Source organism: Magallana gigas, chromosome 8, assembly GCF_963853765.1.
Source record: "Magallana gigas chromosome 8, xbMagGiga1.1, whole genome shotgun sequence".
In the NCBI taxonomy this organism is placed as follows: domain Eukaryota; kingdom Metazoa; phylum Mollusca; class Bivalvia; order Ostreida; family Ostreidae; genus Magallana; species Magallana gigas.
In genome coordinates this window covers 25,430,279-25,450,562 of record NC_088860.1, presented here as the reverse complement: position 1 = coordinate 25,450,562, position 20,284 = coordinate 25,430,279, and the positions used below count along the sequence as shown (strand labels likewise).

The following is a 20,284-nucleotide window of genomic DNA, read 5'->3' as shown; positions in this document are numbered from 1 at the left end:
GATTGAATGAACCATTATTTACACTGGTTACAAACAAATCCTGGTGAAAAAAAATATGTCTTCTTGAAAAATGCGCTGCATGGTGTCTTTGGTCTTGCGAATTTTTTATAGTTGTAGGCTGAAAAATAACAAAAGAGATTTAAACGATAACACAAATTAATTAAAATTTTGAACGATATTATATTTGATGTTATCTGCAATAATATGCATACATTATGTACAAGCATAAAGGTATTGAAATAAAACTTTAAAGAGGTCAGTTCGGTGCCTGTGATTCCAACGAAGAACAATAATGTGTTACTTTGGTATATAAAAATAATTTCATTACAGTCGCGTATCTATAAGGTGTCGGAGGCGGGGGTTCGGACCCCTGGAAAATTGAAATTTATTTTGTAAAAGGCATCGTACCCCTCCCCCTGAAAAACAAAATTATCCCTGGATTTTTTTTTGGATCTGCGCATTAGTTAGCTAATAATTTCAGTGAGATTAGAAATAAAATATATAAAACGTTTACAAAACAAAGTTTTATTCCATGTTTACAAGAATTATATACATGTATAACGTTAGAGATTAAAAAAAGGAAAAGAAAAAAGAATCACAAGGGAATAAAATGCGAACGAATGAACACTGACAATTCTCCTCTCTGAGGTTTAGTCTGCTATAATCTCAGAAAAAAAATCAAGCCACGTTTTCTTATACGCCAAATACTGTGGACACCGCTATGCACCGGATGTTGCGTCAAAACAAAAAGAAAGTGAGCTGAGCTGACTGGGTGACGGCTGAGGAATCGGTGAGCGCTAGATGCAGGGTATGTGTTTTGTTGGGATCTGTACCATGATATGCGTAGACTACACGCACACATTAGATCGACTTCTAGGAACGGGTTTATTTTATGTAAATTTTTTGCTGTTATCTTTGTAAATAATAGCCTCGAGTTGACCCCTTCAGCAGTTTTTTTTTTTCACGGTGCGCTGGCAATGTATAGAGGTGTCATCTAATTAGTGTAATTGGTAATTATTGACTGATTAACACTTTGTTGTGGGTCGATATAGCTTTTATACCCTTTGGTGTCGCCATGTAGAGGGACAATGCTTGTCAAAAAACGGCCGAGAATCGCTTGAGCTTAAAACGAGATAAGACGAGGCAACACGGGTAGGAAATCTATAGCACACATGTATGTGTGTTGTGAATATTGACATGAAAACAGGATTACCACATCACAGGTATTATGGCAATACTAAGGTGTATTTGAGAGAGAGAGAGAGAGAGAGAGGAGAGGAGAGATTTTCTCAAAATTTCTAAATATTACCTCATTATGTTGAATCATTTGTGGACATTTCATACATTGGAAATGTTTGAAAAATAGCTTTACTTCATTTCCTAAACATAACAATTTAGTTTGGAATAACCAATTGAACAGATACAGAGCCTATACTCTGTCCCAAGATATTCTCGATTCACAGTTTGCTTAATTTCTCGATATTTATAAATACCTCAGGGTTTAAAGGATGTTCATACGAAAGATGAAAAATTTCCAAGATGTCTCCAATGAAATTCTCCCTCCAGCTTATCATGTTTTTGTATTGCACCAGACCAGGATGATTATGTTGAAAAATAGTTGTCAGGTATTCTGAGTGGCTTTCGAAAAGAAAAGATGTAAACATTCCCCATTATGAATCTCCATAAGATATCTGTTTTCGTTCCTGTGATTTTTACGAGTGAAAAATGATAATGTGTCAATGAAGATTCAATGTATCTTGGAAATTTTTTCCTTTCACAGATTTCAATTGCACCTCTTTCACGTACATGTATTTTTATTAAAAATTAGACAAATGTGCTGCAAAAATATCTTGGGACAGACTTCAGTAAATTAAGATTTGTCTTTTGTGAATTGATGTTTGCTAAATATGGAGGCATCATTTTCTGTAACTTAACACTATGTTTCAACGAGTTCCTATTGATCACGTAAAATCGTGATATATTCTCATATACTTTAAATTATAGTCCTTCAGAAAAAAAACACCAAATGTTATGGAAATAATGTCTACTGTTACAACTTGCACTCATCCAACCATGTCATAAATAGTGAGTTAATGACATCTTAAAAAAAGCTTATGTTGTTTTAACACTTCTTAATGAAAATCCTGTGTAACTGTATGCTGTAATTTCTAATAATGTTATTTTTTTTTCTAATTTAATAACCTTGTTTTTGCACAACTTTGGCTTGTTCTTATTTTTAATAGGGCTTTTTCTAATACAATGCATTTGATATTTAATTTGTCCATATGATGTATTGACAAAATAAGTATTTCAGAAATACAACATTCATTTTGTGTTTCTGGGTAAATACATGTATATTGATTTTAACAGTTAGTAGATCGTTTCGTGTTCTTGTATTAATTAGTTGTATGCTAAAAAATTATGGTAACTGGGCCCAGAGGCTAGACATACACAATCCACATGTAGAACAATGAGTTCACTGCTGGGGCTTATTTCTGAGTTTCTTCACACAGTGCTCTATCCCCCCCAGTTTGATAGTGATTATATCAGATGATTGACAGGGAGTGAGAAATCCTGTTCACATGTTTCTGATGTAATCTTTTGATTTTGCCTCAAAGTGCTATCATGTTGACATAAACACGGACAAGAATAATATTCACTCTGACTCTAAACACCATATCGGAACATACCAGTAAAAAAAGGTACTGCTCAATCAATTTGAATGCTCAACACATTGGGAGGAGTAGATAAAGAAAAGGAATTTGATGATCAAATAATTCTGTGGAAACTTTAACTATAGGTATATTTGTACTTTCCTAAAATTATTGCTTTCTTTCTATCTAGCATGTTTTTTTTTTTTTTAATTATCCATGCATATATATAGTACACATTCATTCTTGTAATGAAATAAAGAAGGTGAGAATGGAGAATGGATTAAAACTGTGGAAGAACCAAAGGGACTTATTAATTCCCTGTTTTCAATGAGTCATAGGGATTAGATTTGTCCAGCCAAACACAAACCCAGCAAAATATTTGCCGAGTGGAAGGGTGAACAAGCTGTAGGTATTGGAAGTTCTGACTGAATCCACAGGCTTCTGTCATTTTATGTTAATGAGAGGGATATTTCTGCATTTTTATTGCTTCTTGACTAAAACATTAAGTTTTTATAACCGAAATTAAGTCAAAATTAGATCTTTGGCCTTCATATAGTCTTATAGATCTGTTGATAGTGTTAATGCACACAAGAATTTAAAGTCATGTCTTTTAACTCGCTTTTTCTCTCGGTCTCGATTATGTACGTCACAAAATTGTGGGGATTTTAATGCATGGATTAATCTTTTATTTAATGTGATAAGTTTAGTGGTTATTACCTCACTGGAAAATTTTCTTGCTACATGGTCAGGAGTTTGAATCTGCCAGGACCTTTTTCTATAAATATACTATTTGAATACATGCTAAATTTTTTTTTTAATCCAAAAATTTCCTCTAAAATCATTGACTGGTACGGACACCTGTACAGTATTTAACTTGTTTAAAATTTAAACTTTTGAAAAACAGTTTGATGAGCCCATATTTGATTGACAGAGATGTTATTCTGGCACTTTTCCATATTTTTTTTTTTTTGTAAGGGTGGGGTGTACAACATTAAGCATATACAGTAGTGCTATTGTTGACATTGAAAACATGTCATTATGCAGATGCTCTCTCATCAATTCACAAGAATCGTGTAGTGTACTGCCGTTCATTATATGAAGGGAAAAAAATCAATGGCATGACGGTTTATATGGAAAGTGATGTGCATGAAAGAAAGGAATTCAAAGGTTTTATATTTTGTTTATATAGAATTTGTACAAATGATGTCCTTTTAAGCAATATGCCAATAAATAGGACTGCATATGTATAGTTAAACTTTTCTAATAAGTTTTTTAATGTGTGTGTGTTTGTGTGCCATATGTTGAGTAACAAAAGATTAAATATCTCAGTGTGTAGAGTTTGAATGGAAACTAATTACTGAAACGCATTCAACTAATTTTTGAATTTAAAAGGGATTATGCATATATGTATTTGCATAAGAATTTGAAAAGAATTTTTGAAGTGTGTGGGTGAAGAGTTATCAAAACTGCAATAGATTTCTTTGAAAATGTGATAAACAATATTCAAAAAAAGAAAAAAACCCTCTCTGAAGATTGCTTCAAACAAACTATTTTCTTGTGTACAAACTTTTATAGTTGACATATTCAATCAAGTAGGTTGTTTGCTTCTGACATATTTAAATATCTCTAAAGTTGGAGCTTTTGTGAAAGATTGGAAATAAATGACCTTTAATAAGAGGTTAGGCCGGTAATTGTATGTATGTGGACCGGCATTGTTCGGGACTTGGACCCCATCCAGATCTCTCTTCCTGCAGTGCAAATATTGGCGAGGTCTATTTCCTCTGTACATGTTGGAAATATTATTACATTAGTGTTGGAAGAAGCTCTTTTGGGAAATAATGATGATGACTCAACAGTGAAACCTATACAACAGGACATTTCAAACTGTAAGTGTTTACGTGTGGAGAGAGAGAAGAGAGAGAGAGAATAGATGCAAAGGCCTTTTCAATGAGAGAGAGAGAGAGAGAGAGAGAGAGGAGAGAGAGATTTCAAACTTAGCATATTGTGAGGACTGCAGAGAGAAGAACACCTAGTCAAAGTCCTTTTCAAACATGGTGTGTAAGAGAGAGAGATTTTTTGTTTTATTGATAGTTGTATACTAGCACGAAAGTCGATTTATTGCGTTTAATCATTCAAAATCAATAGAGCTTGGGGCAAAGATAAAGTAGGCCAGTTTGATTACCAAGAATTAAAATATTTACTCTCTTCCAATGCCGTGTATTTGAAGATAGGATTTGGCGATCTATAGAATATTGTGTCAGTTCTGATACTCTTTGTAACTAATTTATCAATTGAATTAAAATGGATAATTGTTACCATAGCGGCGTATGTGCTATAAGAGAAATGGTTCCATGTTTACTTTCTTTATAATTAACATCATGAACATGTCACAGAACTGAATTGGTTGGAATTGACTGCTTTTTGTTGGTTTTATGCAGTTAAGGATAAATTGTTTTATACTGCTTCACCATATTTGTACAAAGATTTTTTTTTTTGGGAAGGGGAGGTTACAGGAAGGAAATTTGTCTTGAATGGACTCACCTGTACAATTGTAATCAGAATTTACCCCCCCCCCCCCCCCCCCAAAAAAAAAAAAAAAAAAAAATTATATTTGAGGATTTTGAGGTTTATAAGACTTTAAAGGCTAATTACTTGATTGATAGAAGTATTTAGAATGAAAATTATAAGATCTTCAAAAAGTTTTGAACAGTCCATGTGAAGCTTAGTGTTTATACATAGATGTGGATCCTGCTTATTACATGTTGAAATAATACATGTAATATATTACATTTAAATACATGTATTGATAACTTGATAAGTGTATGCTGGTATGATGACCATCAAAGTAGCTTTCACAGTGCAGTTAAGTTTAATGACAGTACCGGTATGTAAACCAAAACTGAGATGTATGCTGTTGTTGCCAACAAAATGAATTTGGATCAGTTAGTAGATGCATGGCACTTATCATTTAATTCTCACATAAGTACATTTGTGTGTGCAAGGTGACAATTTTATCTACAGGAATTCAGAGTGATTTGTTACATACTGTATGCTTAATATTATTGATTGCCCCGATCAAACCTGAACTTGGCAAGAGTGAATGCGTGTGACATGTTTAGTAAACTTTGCATTCTTTTTGTCGTCTGTATTCGGGTCTCAGTATTTGATAACATTCTTCGTACTGAAATGTTGTCTAGGTCAGATCAAGCTGTAGTGGATTGTATAATCTTTTCACAAGGACATTTGGTATGCAGACCAAATGTGAGTGTGATCATTTGTACAATAATATGTATTGTCAGCTGTTTGTCAAATGTATGAGATTCATATTTGATTCACTGGCTATATAGACTGAATTGTTAGGGTACAGGTTTTATTTGATTTCAAAATTCTGATATTGTTGTTTATAGTTCTTTGAAAAATGTTGATTTCAGTATAAAATTAAAACACAAAGAACATTACCGGTATTTTTAAGTATGTGGTTAATATATATAAACTGGTGATTTATTTCTTTTTACTGCTTTTCTAATACACTCTCATACTGGTTAGTCCCTAGAATCTAGACCCCCCCCTAAAAAAAATCACAAAAAATAAATTTCACTTTATTCTGATGGACCAATCCTATCGGTGGCGGATAGTGTGCTTGTGAAAAGTTTGCATTGATTATCTATTAGTGTAAACTTGATAGCTTTATTCCAAATTATTTTTTTTCTGTCGGGCTAATCCTGGAATGTCAGGGTCATTTATGATATAAGAACTTGCCCTATCATACAATATGTAGCCGTGTATTAAGGAAGAAGAGTCACAAAAAAACAAAAAAAACCCTCCATATATCTCTTAGAAATGCTTTACTGCTATCATTAATAACGTCAGTGTATTTGCTAAACTGTGAACCATATTTACAGAGATCTTAGAACATCAATATTTTGAAACAATCACTCTCCACCGCTCTGTCACCAGGCAGGCATGAATAAATGTTTTTTTTAACTACACAACTAGCCTCAGCCGATCACCCACTTTATCTTGATATTCAAACTTTTTTTTTTCTTCTTGTTTTTTTTGTTTAATACTCAAGGTTGAATTTGATCTCCCAAAACAAAGAAATCAATGACATTTTATATTCAAAACAGAATCTCTTTGCAGCTGTCTTTGTTTTTTGAATGATCATACATTACTCTGGAGGAAAAAGGTTATTTTTTATCTTTTTTTTTTTTTGGCTTTAGTTAATCTTAGTAATTTTTGTTATGATGTAATGGGTTTAAGACTTGATAGAAAACAACCCTTCTTGTGTAGCTGTGGGGTATATTGTCTCTATGAATTAAGTGTTATTTTCACAAGTGCTCCACAGTACGTGATCTGATAAATGTCAGTACCTGTAGGGGGGTGACTTGATTGTTGACACTGCCAGATAGTGGTATTTAAGCCATGTTTGTAACTGTAAAATGAAATCTATTAAAAGTACATTCGTCGAAGGAGGAAATTTATATGAGTAAAATATAGATATTAGAAAAATTGGACCCGCAAGATCGTAGAATGTAAGTCAGAAAGTGTGCTCTGATCGTGACATAATTTTATTTTAAATCAATAATCTTTTATAAAGTAAAAAAGAAGTTTGTGTAATTCTCTTAATCTGTTGTAAGTGCTTGAAGGGGTCTTTGTTAATACTTAGCAGACTAAACGACCTTGTGTATTGCATTAAATGACCACTTTGGCTCTGCGATGTGTGCAAATACAATGTGTTTAGCATGGCAAATGTTGTCTTTTGTGACCACGTTTGTAAGCCCTGGCACATTGCCCTGCGTGAATCCTTCGTGCTGGGAAGTGAAGAGGTCCCCACAACCATGTTTGTGTGTGTAGTGCTTTAAAATATCTCCTTTACATTGAAAGGTGTTGAACTGAAAAGTCAAGCAACAGCTCATTTGATTAAGTGAATAAGGAGTGATATATATATATATATATATAAAATTGTCTATAGATTGATGGCCTTTTATTGGTTATTGAAGTCGGTTCTGACAACGACAAAAACACCTCAGCAAAGGCTCAAAAGCTTATAGTGTGGTTTGGGAATTTTTATGGTGGAGAATTTTGTGCATATTTGGCTGGAGGCTGTCAATGTTGATTCAACACATGGAAATCAATGAAGTATGTTAGATTGAGGGAGAATTTTCTCCGGACGCCGTCATTTTTAACGGCATATCAGGTACCTCTTAGCAGTAATGCAAACAGATTGGAGTTTTCTGAGTGTGTAGTTTACATCATTGTACTAAAGAAAAAAACCCCAGTAATCTGATCTTAGCAATAAAGCAGTCAGGGCACATTGATTTTTTTTTTTCATATCCCTCTCCTAGTTGCTGAGGCCAGGAAATATTTTTGTACTGGAGCTGAGGGACATTGGAAAAGTAGACCCGCGGAACTAATAATAGAGCGCTAACTGCATCATCCCATGCAGTGTTACTGAACATGATTGTTTTATTGTTTTAGGTGTGATTGTGGCCAAATTCAAGACCTATAAGTATGAATTATGGAGGACCATTTTCCAGCTGCCATCTTTAGTGTGGTAGAGTTCCGCGGTTACCTGTCCTGACGCCTAGATCCACAATGACTTGGTTTGTTCCCAAGTGTGTCTGTGATAATCACTGATTTTTTCATTCTTTTTCCTCTCGGAGCGATGTCGTCGTTTGTGGCCCGTGAATTGTTCCCCAAGCCAGTGGAAGGGGGGTCAGTTCTGGCCATGGACATCCTGGCCAAGAAGTTCCGTGAGCAGTCTCTGGAGGAATCGGCCAATCAAAATGCATCTCAAATTAAATTTGTAAGTATAGCTCGCAAAATTGTGACGGATTAAGTTTTGAGTGAATTGAACAAATTTTATCAATTTTCCAGTCATCAACGCTTTAAATCTGAGTTCAGATATCAATTTTGTATTTTGGAGGAATCGGGTGGAGTAGCTGTGGGTAAAATGGTGGGTGGATGGGTGTAAAAAGGACCGAATTTTAATTTTCTGGCTACTTGAAAACACACAATAAATCATTTCTCCTTCTGACGTTATCCACATGTCACTTTCTAAAAATTTGGAGTGTTATAGCAATGGCTTGGGCGTATGTACCAAGTGAACCAAAAAACTCGCTCGAGGAGCATATTTGCTCAGCATATGAGCTGTGACCCACAAATTGGAGATCTTGGGATCTCGGTTGTTTTGTATATTTAAAGAGATCTGTCCATATTATGAAGACACAAAGAAGCTTTAGACTAGAACAGACCTTTGGGGTCCCTTTGAAAGAACTTCCAACAGTGGGAAGATAATCATTTGGTGTCTTACTCATGTTCCCTGCTCCTTATTCTAATAAATTCAATACAGCTATCTCAGTTTACAATCATTTATGCATTAATGAATGTCATCTGACGTACATCGAGGGTATTGAAGATCTGGTTCTATGACGACTTACACTTGTCAGTCGCTATTAGGTATATTGTTTTGTTTTAATCTTTTATGGAAAAAGACCGCTGGGTGTGAGAAAAAAAATCTTGCGTTATTATAATAGTAAACCTCAAGAACCTTATACTTTGGTCAGTGCTGATCTCTGTACATTATTATAGCAAATTATGAGATCTAGAGAAAAAAGGTATTAATGTCATAAAAGAGCGTTTATATCAGATTTAATTATCTCTAAGTAGAGGAAAAGAATGGTCATATATCAGAGTTTAGAAATCTCTTTAACATCTTTTATCTGTGTAGCTGTACATTAACTTTATTTCATCCACATAATGTTCACATGCACTTGTAACATTTTTCCAATGTTCAATTTTTATATGATTTGTCTAACTAAAGGTAATTTTTTGGCGGACGTTTTGATATATTTGGTCTTGCACAAACATGGATTCCCTAGACCTAAATATAGGGATAAACTAAGATTTTAATTACTATCTCAGTGACTGGTATCGTATCTTATCATAGAATATGATGCTGCAGGAATCAGGCTTTAAAAAAAATTGACATTGTTTATTTCTGTCGCAACATCTGGAGTTTCCAGAGATAAATTTTCGACCTAAGGCCACACCAATTTAATTTCTTGTTGATCAGACATCTGATGAAAAAGGTACAAGCTATATCGATTTAAAATAGAGTGCAAATAGAACAGAGCATAGAAAGGAATTTCCTGGATGCAGGAAATTTAAAATAATATTATTTGTATAGGTTTATTTAAATACGAGAGTGTGGGTCCGACGAGCAGGAAATTAAATTGATGTGGCCTAATTTGTAAAATGTCTTAAAATACCAGTATATCTTTAACTGTTTTCCATCCAAAATATTTCATATTGAGGTCTAAGAGCATCCCAAATAAACCCTAGATATAAACCCACAATTTACGGTAACAGAGATTGGAATAAGGAGAGAGATTTAGAATTTTTAGTGCAAAGCTTTATTTCATTTTTTCGTGCAGAAAAATGTCAAGTAAATTTCTATCAAATGGAAAAAATCTATTTCAACATAAGTTGACATGTTCGTTGTGCAGACATTATAAATTTAATGATGACCCCCATGTATTGATATTATTCCAAATTTCTGTATTGGTGTTTTGAAGGACATGTACATAAAACCTTTGAAGGGACAATAAAAATTAATCCAACTGGCACCACTTGGTACTAAAATCACTGATTCGCATCAGTTCCAAATTTATAATATGAACATTAATATATACCTTTTTGGTGTCAGTTTGTATAGAGATTATTGATTTTCTTGTAAAAATTTCAACCACTCTGACAAAAGCCAATTAACCTTGACTCTTTCACCTGAAAAAGGAAATGCAGTGTTCCATATGATTGAATTACCTGAGGTTGTAAGAATTATGTAGGGCTGGGGGAATAAAATAAATTTGATCATTTTAACTTTTCTAAAATAGTTTGTTTATCATCAAGAGTTTTAAAAGGGCCCGATCGAGAGCTATAGCTTTTTGTCAGTTTAAAGGAAGGAAAACTTCAGAGGTGTTTATGATACTTTGAATATCTGATTTTCCTTGTCTAATCTGTTCAAAATTGAAACCTTGCTAAAAAAAAACTGTGTGATGGATAAAAAAGATATTAAATTGCAACAAGCTACACCAGATTTTATATATTTTTGAAATTTAATTTTATTGATATACCGTATATGATATTTAATATTTGTATAATGTATATATTTTTAATTTTTAGATCCGTCCAGGAGATGGTTTTAAATTAAGTCGCAATGCTGAGGCCAAGTTGGCAGGGGCAGGTAATTCCAAGGATTTTCAAACTTGTTCACAAATCAATATAATCTTGAGAGCTAATCTTTAAAAAGAGAAAAAATAACCAGACACCTGATTTCAGGTGGCATTCTGCACGGACATTGCCCTCAGGAAAGTCAGATTAAATATTGTCATTATCATTCTATAAATGTATCCTGCTTGAATTGCAAAGCTTAAAAAAAGAAGAAGATAATACATCAAGTATGAAAAAAGATGATGCGAGAATCAAGAATGAATATTGAACCAATATAAAATCTGAGCACGGACTGGTTGACATTAGAAGTTGCTTGTATTAAAAATTCATACTTTTAAATTAGTTCCTGAGGTAGCTATTTAATGTGTGTATGAGAGATTGTACAAACCATAAAGCATTATTTTGTCAATGTATATTACAAATAATGCTTTTAAAAAAGTCAATTGTCAAAGCTTTTTTATGATAAGTGAAATACCTGGTACTGCTCAGTGCATTGTATTTTGAAATGATCTATATCTTTTGTTTTCAAAGAAAATTGGCTTTTTAAGCCTGTTAGGTTCACGTTGTATATTTATAGATTTAAAGAATGAATTATAACAATAATCATATAATACTTTAAAATAGCTTAAAACAACAAAATTCTATACTGGCACTTAAGGTTTGGAAGGTTTGAAGATCTCGTAAGAAGATTTAAAAAATGTTGGCAGTTGCTTTATATTCAAGATTGTGACTGGCAACAAATTTAAAGAACCACAAAGTGTTTCTAAAAGCCTATCTAGATCACTTTGGAAGAATTTTTCTGTCCGTGCTTAAAATTCCCTGACACCATCAATTATCTGCGAAAATTTGCATTTCCTGTACAAGTAGCTATCCTGTCTGAGCCAAACGAGAGCTTGTTCAAACTGTATGGAAAAAAAAATACCACAATGCATACAAATGAAACCTACCGACGGTAATTATTTAAACAAATACACTAGAAATGGCTTTTTTTCTGCTACTAAATAGGACACATTTTATTGGCAAAATAGAGGACATTGAATTTTTAGGAGATGAGATTCCACTTTCTGTGAATAGCATAATCAGTCTTTAGTTAGACTGTGGCATAATAAGGTATAAGGAACAGAAGAGCTTTATAACACCCCCCCCCCCCCCCCCCCCCCCCACTCCCTGTTACTTTTTCGATCTTGTCAGACTTTGAAAGCTAAATTTAGCTCTGACCTTCTCTCTCTCTAATTTTTAAAAAGTAGAGTCTTTGGATATTGGATAGATCTGTGCTATATTTGGATATGACTACTAATGCGTAGGTGATATGGCTACTAATGCATAGGTAATGTGACTAGCAGATGAAAGCTATGTGACCTAGAAGTTGCATCTTTAAGGTATCTGAGAAGAAAAATCAATAAACAGCATATCCTATTACGGTACCACATACTGTATCATGGCTTACACAATTCAAGATTACGTCTTGGCTTTTTGGTCATAATAAGGTGTATGTTGATTAAACTCAAGATGAGATTTCATTACTGTATGGGTATTAATTACTGAAATCCTACTGGTAGATGTACTGTTCTTTGAATATATGGTCATGAAAGTATAAATATAGCCATTTAAAAGAAAAATAACTGTAAAAAGTAATGCATTAGTTGCACCAATTAGATTAAATTTAAAGATATAAATGTGTGTGAATATTTTTTTCCTCAGAAGATTGAAATTGCTTTTTTAGAACTGAGAAAGACATCTTAATTTTTTAAAATTAGATTTAAATACCCATTTTACTAGTAAATAATTTTAAATGTTGATTTGTAAACCTTTGTTGGTTTTGTTCCAGACAAAAAAGTGTACACACTGCAGTTGAACCCTGATGAAACCAACAAAGTCCTAGGCGGATTTCCTCAGGGGGACTACCCAGATAATCTCAGGGAGCAGTCATTATGTGACAAGAATTTCAACAGTCAGGTGGACCCCCCATCCAAGAGGCACTGTCGCTCCCTGTCTGTCCCCCCAGACAAAATGTGTCCCCAGAGGTGGCAGCCTCAGGAAACGCGAGTTTGGCGGCCAATAGCTGTGATATCTAATGAAAAAGAACTGTCGTCCTCGAATCCCTGTCACATAAACTCTTCAGAGTCACAACACACAGACAATGCACATTGTCAACAGACTTCAAACTTTATTAGTATAGTTCCCCGAAATTTTCATTATGAGCCTGGAGGATGTAGCAGTCACGGGTTTCACATACCACCGGATATATTCACGCCACCCGAATCACCAGTGCCACGCCCATCGTCCGCCTCGACCTGCTCTGGTCGACAGGATGCTTCATCATACCAAAAATTTCATGCTTTTGATAACCGTAGTCTTTCATATGAGGACCAAATCTCATCTAGTTCGTCGGCGGGCTCCACGCCCAGTGTTCCTCTGTTTATTGGGTCAGTTCAGTCCTCACCCCACCGACACAGAATACCTCGGTGTCGGTCACAGCCGTCCGTTCTTCACGACAGGAAATACGGGGTCAAACGACGAAGGGACCATGATCAAAGACCGTCCCTGAATTTCTTAAAGATGACAGAGGTGAGTTGTTTATGATTTCAGTAGTTAAATTTCAGTTTAAGTTTTAAATAAATGAAAATTTGTATCAGGTGCAAGGGTTTAAATTTTTTTTTTAAAGATAGTTTCATGGGTAAGAATGTTAATGATGATGAAATCCAAAACAAGTCATAAATATTCAATTAGAAAATTTTTCCCAATTTATAGGCACTCAGAACAAAATTTTTTTGTTGGCTTTGAATGTTCAAATGTAATGCAAGTTTTGAGGATTTCTAAAATGATTTACTATCACAATGGTTTGAACAAATAATTTTTTGTTTTCCAGAAGCGGGTATCACGTTTTCATGAAGAATTGGAGTCGGTCATGAGTCTCATGCCGATAGCCAGCTCTCCCCTGGACAATGATGTTCCACTGAGTCGAGCCATGGAGTCCACGACGAGTCCCATCTCTGAGATGGAGCAGGGACGAACCAGCAGCGTCGAGTTTTTGGACCACGACCCCAATGACCTCGAAGAAGAGGAAGATGGACCAGTCAAGCTTCTCGGAGACCATGGGGAGGTGGAAGAAATATTTCCGCTTCAAGAAGATTTGGATTTAGAACAAATTGAGACAAACTAAAGTTTTTGGTTGTTTTTGAATTTTTTTTTTTTCAACTAAACACTCTCACGCTTTTCAATTTTGAAATCAGAAATTGTTCAGTACATTTTTTTCTCTTGTTATATACTGCATGTACAAATATGAAGAGAGCTTTTTTCTTTCAATTTTACAAACAGAGGAGAACAAAAATTACACTTTTTTTGTGCGTACAAAACCTTTCCGTCCAGAAAATGTTTTGACTATTGGTCCTATCACTGTAACATTGCAGTTTCCATTAACCAAGTATTTCATAGTAGTCTTTTTCGTTATTTGAATTTTTGACATGAAGTATTTCATGTGTAAATGTAGTTCATTTGATTGATATTAATATAAGAGAGTAAAAGGTTTTTTGTATAATTACTTATACCTCAGCAAAGTCATTAAAAGTGACATGCTGTATTACAGTTTTAAGGAATTCCCAATGACATTGAAGTAGGGTCCACTGCTAAGAAAATATGGATTTTTTGCTTCATAAGTTTAGTGTTTTTTTAGCTCACCTGAGCTGAAAGCTCAAGTGAGCTATTCTGATCACTTTTTGTCCGTCGTCCGTCTGTCCGTCCGTCCATCCGTCTGTCCGTCCGTCTGTCTGTCCGTCTGTAAACTTTTTAGCTCACCTGAGCTGAAAGCTCAAGTGAGCTATTCTGATCACATTTTGTCCGTCGTCCGTCTGTCCGTCTGTCCGTCTGTAAACTTTTTACATTTTGCACTTCTTCTCTAAAACTGCTTATCCAATTTCAACCAAATTTGGCACAAAGCATCCTTATGGGAGGGCGAATATAAATTGCAAAAATTAAAGTCCGATCTGTATTCAAAGCGGAGAAAACCTTGAAACTGTAGAAAAAGGGGGGTGCATTTTTAAAAATCTTCTTCTCAAGAACTACCGAGGCAAATTCAACGTAGTTTAGCATAAATTATCCTTATGGGAAGGAAAATATAAATTGCAAAAATTAAGTGGTAATTTTGTTTCAAATTGAAGTTATTACGAAAATAATAATAAAGGAAAGGCGTATTTCAATCGGGCTCGGCATCCGGTAAAATGGGTAGGCAAGACTTGGCCTAGGCAAAACAAAAGATTGGCAGTTATTAATCTGCCAATCTCATTAAAATTTCAGGATATTTGATGGACTAGTATATTTGTATTCGCTGTAGATATTGCTGCAAAATAATGCGTATTTGGAATTGACAATTGCCGATCTGCCCTGGCATTTATTTTGCCACGGCCCGGGTTTGCATTACCCATTTTACCAAGACTCGTATTCCATACTTCTAAAACGAGGTTCTTTGTTTAAAGCAGCCATGACATTATACGAAAAAGGGTCGATCTGACTATGATGAATTTGCTTGTTGTGCAACAGTTCGCGTATGAAGGCATGAAAAATATATTGGTGCCGATTTTGTGAAGTAAATTGAGGCTAAATATTTCAATGCGTTGACAGTTTTCACACATGACGTTGGTGTTAGCTTGTTCTGATTTTCGTTTCGTTTTCATTATTTATGCTTTGTAACCTGGAAACTATCGTCTGTATTTCGTGATTTTTCGTATCAAATCAATCAGAGACTTCGGTAAATCAAACAGTTACGTTAACTGTTTACCTGCGCATATTAAGCAAAGTCTGATGTAGGGGTACTGAAATACAATTCATTCTATCGGTAATTCGGCATTATCTTTTGCGTAATGGTAGATTAATGCTATAGGTTTTGTTGAGATGCTCGGCATTTTCTCTAGTTTATTCAGTTTAAATAGAGTTTAATATCGCTTACGGAAATATGTAGGTATATCCATGTATATATATATGATTCATTTCGAAAAAATAAATTGTTTTCTTTATTTGTTATACATGTAGTGCATGTTGTTTACAATTTCTATTTACTAACCATATTTGAGTGTTAAGCTTCGAATTATAAGCAAGATACAGAGATTTGCTCACAATTCTATGTTTGTACACAGATCTTAAAAGCTAAAGATTAAAAAAGTATAAAAAATAGTCAATATTTATTACGGAAATTTTCAAAATCTGTTCTTCCAGAAACCCACTTATTGAATTGTAAACTTAACCTTTTTAGCTCACCTGAGGATGGGACCACAATGGGGGGTCGAAGTTTAACATGAATATATAGAGTAACTCTTAAGAAATCTTCTTCTCAGAAACTAATCGGCCAGGAAAGCTGAAACTTGTGTGGAAGCATCTTCAGGTAGTGTAGATTCAAAGATGTGAAAATCATGACCCCTGGGGGTAGGGTGGGGCCACAATGGAGGGTCGAAGTTTAACATATGAATATAAAAAGTAAATCTTTAAAAATCTTCTTCTCAGAAACTAATCAGCCAGGAAAGCTGACACTTGTGTGGATGCATCCTTAGGTAGTGAAGATTCAAATTTGTGAAAATCATGACCCCCGAGGGTAGGGAGGGGCCACAATAGGGGATCGACGTTTTACATAGGAATATATACAGTAAATCTTTAAAAATCTTCTTCTCAGAAACTAATCAGCCAGGAAAGCTGACACTTGTGTGGATGCATCCTCAGGTTGTGTAAATTTTAAAGTTGTGAAAATCATGACCCCCGGGTGTAGGGTGGGGCCACAATGGGGGATCAAAGTTTAACATAGGAATATATACAGTAAATCTTTAAACATCTTCTTCTCAGAAACTAATTCGCAGGCAAAGCTGGAACTTGTGTGGAAGCATCCTCAGGTAGTGTAGATTCAAAGTTGTGAAAATCATGACCCCTGGGGGTAGGTTGGGGCCACAATGGGGGATCGAAGTTTAACATATGATTATATACAGTAAATCTTCTTCTCAGAAACTAATTAGCCAGGAAAGCTAAAACTTGTGTGGAAGCATACTCAGGTAGTGTAGATTCAAATTTGTGAAAATCATGACCCCTGGGGGTAGGTTTGGGCCACAATGGGAGGTCGATGTTTTACATATGAATAAACAGAGTTATTCTTTAAAAATCTTCTTCTCAGAAACTAATCAGCCAGGAAAGCTGAAACTTGTGTGAAAGCATCCTCAGGTAGTGTAGATTCAAAGTTGTGAAAATAATGATCCCCAGGGGTAGGGTGGGGCCACAATGGGGGGTCAAAGTTTAACAAAGGAATATATAGGGTAAATCTTTAAAAATCTTCTCAAAAACTAATCAGCCAGATGATTCTTTATAATTGTGAAGACTTTGGCCCCAGGACAATTCTTTGGCCTCACGAGAAGGTTCAGAGTTTGATGTACGTTTATATCCCATATATAAACTATTGTTAGGGATCTTTTTTAGATCTGCAATACTCAACATATGATATGACTATAAAATCATCCTGTTAGAAAAGGGACTAATGATTATAAACATAAGAATATCCAGGGGAAAATGGATTTTATTTATACAGGATTTACATGAATTATTGTACATTGTCCAGATAGTTTGTATTATGACTCCATTGAGCTGATTTTATCATACCTCTTGTTCCTCAGGTGAGCGATGTGGCCCATGGGCCTCTTGTTACATTTTGAACTTCTTCTCTAAAACCGCTTATCCAATTTCAACCAAATTTGGCACAAAGCATCCTTATGGGAGGGCGAATATAAATTGCAGAAATAAAAGTCCGATCTGTATTCAAAGCGGAGAAAACCTTGAAACTGTAGAAAAAGGGGGGTGCATTTAAAAAAATCTTCTTCTCAAGAACTACTGATTCCAATTCAACGTAGTTTAGCATAAATTATCCTTATGGGAAGGAAAATATAAATTGCAAAAATTAAGGTCTAATTCTGTTTCAAATCTGAGTTATTACGAAAAAAAATAACAAAGGAAAAGCGTGTTTTTAATAGCTTCGGATTCGGCATCCGGTAAAATGGGTAGACAAGACTTGGCCTGGGCAAAACAAAAGATTGGCAGTTATTAATCTGCCAATCTCATTAAAATTTCAGGATATTTGATGGACCAGTATATTTGTATTTGCTGTAAATATTGCTGCAAAATAATGCGTATTTGGAATTGACGATTGCCGATCTGCCCCGGCTTTTATTTTGCCACGGCCCGGGTTTGCGTACCCATTTTACCAAGACTCGTATTCCATACATCTAAAACGAGGTTCTTTGTTTAAAGCAGCCATGACATTATACGAAAAAGGGTCGATCTGACTATGATGAATTTGCTTGTTGTGCAACAGTTCGCGAATGAAGGGAAATTTTTGAAACATGCAAAATATATTGGTGCCGATTTTGTGAAGTAAATTGAGGCGAAATATTTCAATGCGTTGACAGTTTTCACACATGACGTTGGTGTTAGCTTGTTCTGATTTTCGTTTCGTTTTCAATATTTATGCTTTGTAACCTGGGAACTATCGTCTGTAATTCGTGATTTTTACGTATCAAATCAAACAGAGACTTCGGTAAATCAAACAGTTAACTGTTTACCTGCGCAAATTAAGCAAAATCTGATGTATCAAAAAAGTACTGAAATACAATTCATTCTATCGGTAATTCGGCATTATATTTTGCGTAATGGTAGATTAATGCAATAGGTTTTGTTGAGATGCTCGGCATTTTCTCGAGTTTATTCAGTTTAAATAGAGTTTGATATCGCTGTCGGAAATATGTAGGTATATACATGTACATGTATATATATGATTCATTTCGAAAAAATAAATTGTGTTCTTTATTTGTTATAGTGCATGTTTCTTGTGTTTTAATTGTTTACAATTTCTATTTACTAACCATATTTGAGTGTTAAGCTTCGAATTATAAGCAAGATACAGAGATTTGCTCACAATTCTATGTTTGTACACAGATCTTAAAAACTAAAGATTAAAAAAGGAAAAAAATTATCAATATTTATTAAGAAAATTTTCAAAGTCTCTTCTTCCAGACACCAAGTTTAACAACTTATTGTATTGTAAACATAACCTTTTTAGCTCACCTGAGCCAAAGTCTTCTTCTCAAAAACTATTAGGCCAGGAAAGCTCAAATTTGAGTGGAAGCATCCTCAGATAGTGTAGATTCAAGTTTGTTCTAATCATGGTCCCCGGGGGTAGGGGCCACAATAGGGGGATCATGTTTTACATAAGAGAAAATCTTTAAAAATCTTCTCAAAAACTATTAGGCCAGAAAAGCTCAAATTGAAATGAAAGCATCTTTTAAAAATCTTCTTCTCAAAAATATTTGGCCAAGAAATCTCAAATTGGCATGTAACCATCCTTAGGAAGTGTAGATTCAAGTTTGTTCAAATCATGGTTCAAATCATGGTCCCTGGGGGTAGGGCGGGGTCACAATGGGGGATGAATTTTTATAGATAGAGAAAATCTTTAAAAGTCTTCTTCTCAAAACTATTAGGCCAGGAAAGCCCAAATTTGAGTGGAAGCATCCCCAGATCATATAGATTCAAGTTTGTTTAAATAATAGTCCAGGGGTAGGGTGAGGCCACAATGGGGTGTGAATTTTTACTTAGGAATATATAGAGAAAATCTTTAAAAATCTTCTTTTTAAAGAATTTTTGGCCAGAAAGGGTTTAAACTTGTGTAGAGGCATCCTCGGGTAGTGTAAATTCAAGTTTGCAAAATCACAGTCCCTAGTGGAAGGGCGGGACCGTGATGGCGGTTTGAATTTTTACATAGGAATATAAAGAGAAAATCTTTAAAACTATTCTGGGAAAGTGTTCGGTTCAAAACTCAGTTCTTAGTGTGAAAGCAAAGGTTATGCAGATTTAAGTCTGATGAAACCATGATTCCCTAGAGAAAAATGGGGCCATGAAATGGGGGGGGGGGGGTATATAGGAATAGAGAAAAATCTTCTTACAGGTACAACAACAAAAGGGGCTTGGTATTTACCAAAAAATAAGAGGTTGATAAAAATTGGCAGATTTTCAATTTTTTTAGCAAGATCTACTGTACTCAGTTGTCAAGATATTTTGATACTGTAATGCTAATTTGATCAGAATTAAGGTAATTGTTGCTCAGGTGAGCGATGTGGCCCCTGGGCCTCTTGTTTATAGTATAAACTGGCAATGAGCTTAATACAATGTAAACATTGTAATGTAATAATACCATATTGGTAGGAAGCTGTAGAAGCTATAAAAACAAGGTGACCCTCCATGAAGAATTTTATCATATAAACCATTGGGAATTCAACAGTTTATTAACAAATAGTCTTAAAAGTTGAATACGGGTATAGATGTATTTTTAAAAAAAAAATCTTGGAACATTACATTCATGCAAAGACTTAAAAGATAATACA

General features: G+C 34.6%; 1 protein-coding gene across 8 annotated transcripts; it reads left to right on the top strand.

The window, feature by feature from the left end:
- The first annotated feature begins 655 nt into the window (after positions 1–655).
- On the top strand, positions 656–14,195 carry LOC105322997 (protein FAM53A). 8 transcript variants are annotated; one of them, XM_011421913.4, is made up of 5 exons: positions 656–808; positions 8,133–8,460; positions 10,839–10,899; positions 12,715–13,454; positions 13,756–14,195. In XM_011421913.4, exons 2-5 carry the CDS (start codon positions 8,320–8,322, stop codon positions 14,047–14,049), a joined length of 1,236 nt encoding a protein of 411 aa, XP_011420215.3. In that variant the 5' UTR covers positions 656–808; positions 8,133–8,319; the 3' UTR covers positions 14,050–14,195. The 8 variants fall into 8 exon arrangements, with proteins under 8 accessions (XP_011420215.3, XP_065924251.1, XP_011420219.3 ...); XM_066068179.1 differs by having other exon boundaries at positions 773–790; XM_011421917.4 differs by lacking the exon at positions 656–808 and adding an exon at positions 996–1,223.
- Positions 14,196–20,284: the final 6,089 nt, after the last annotated feature.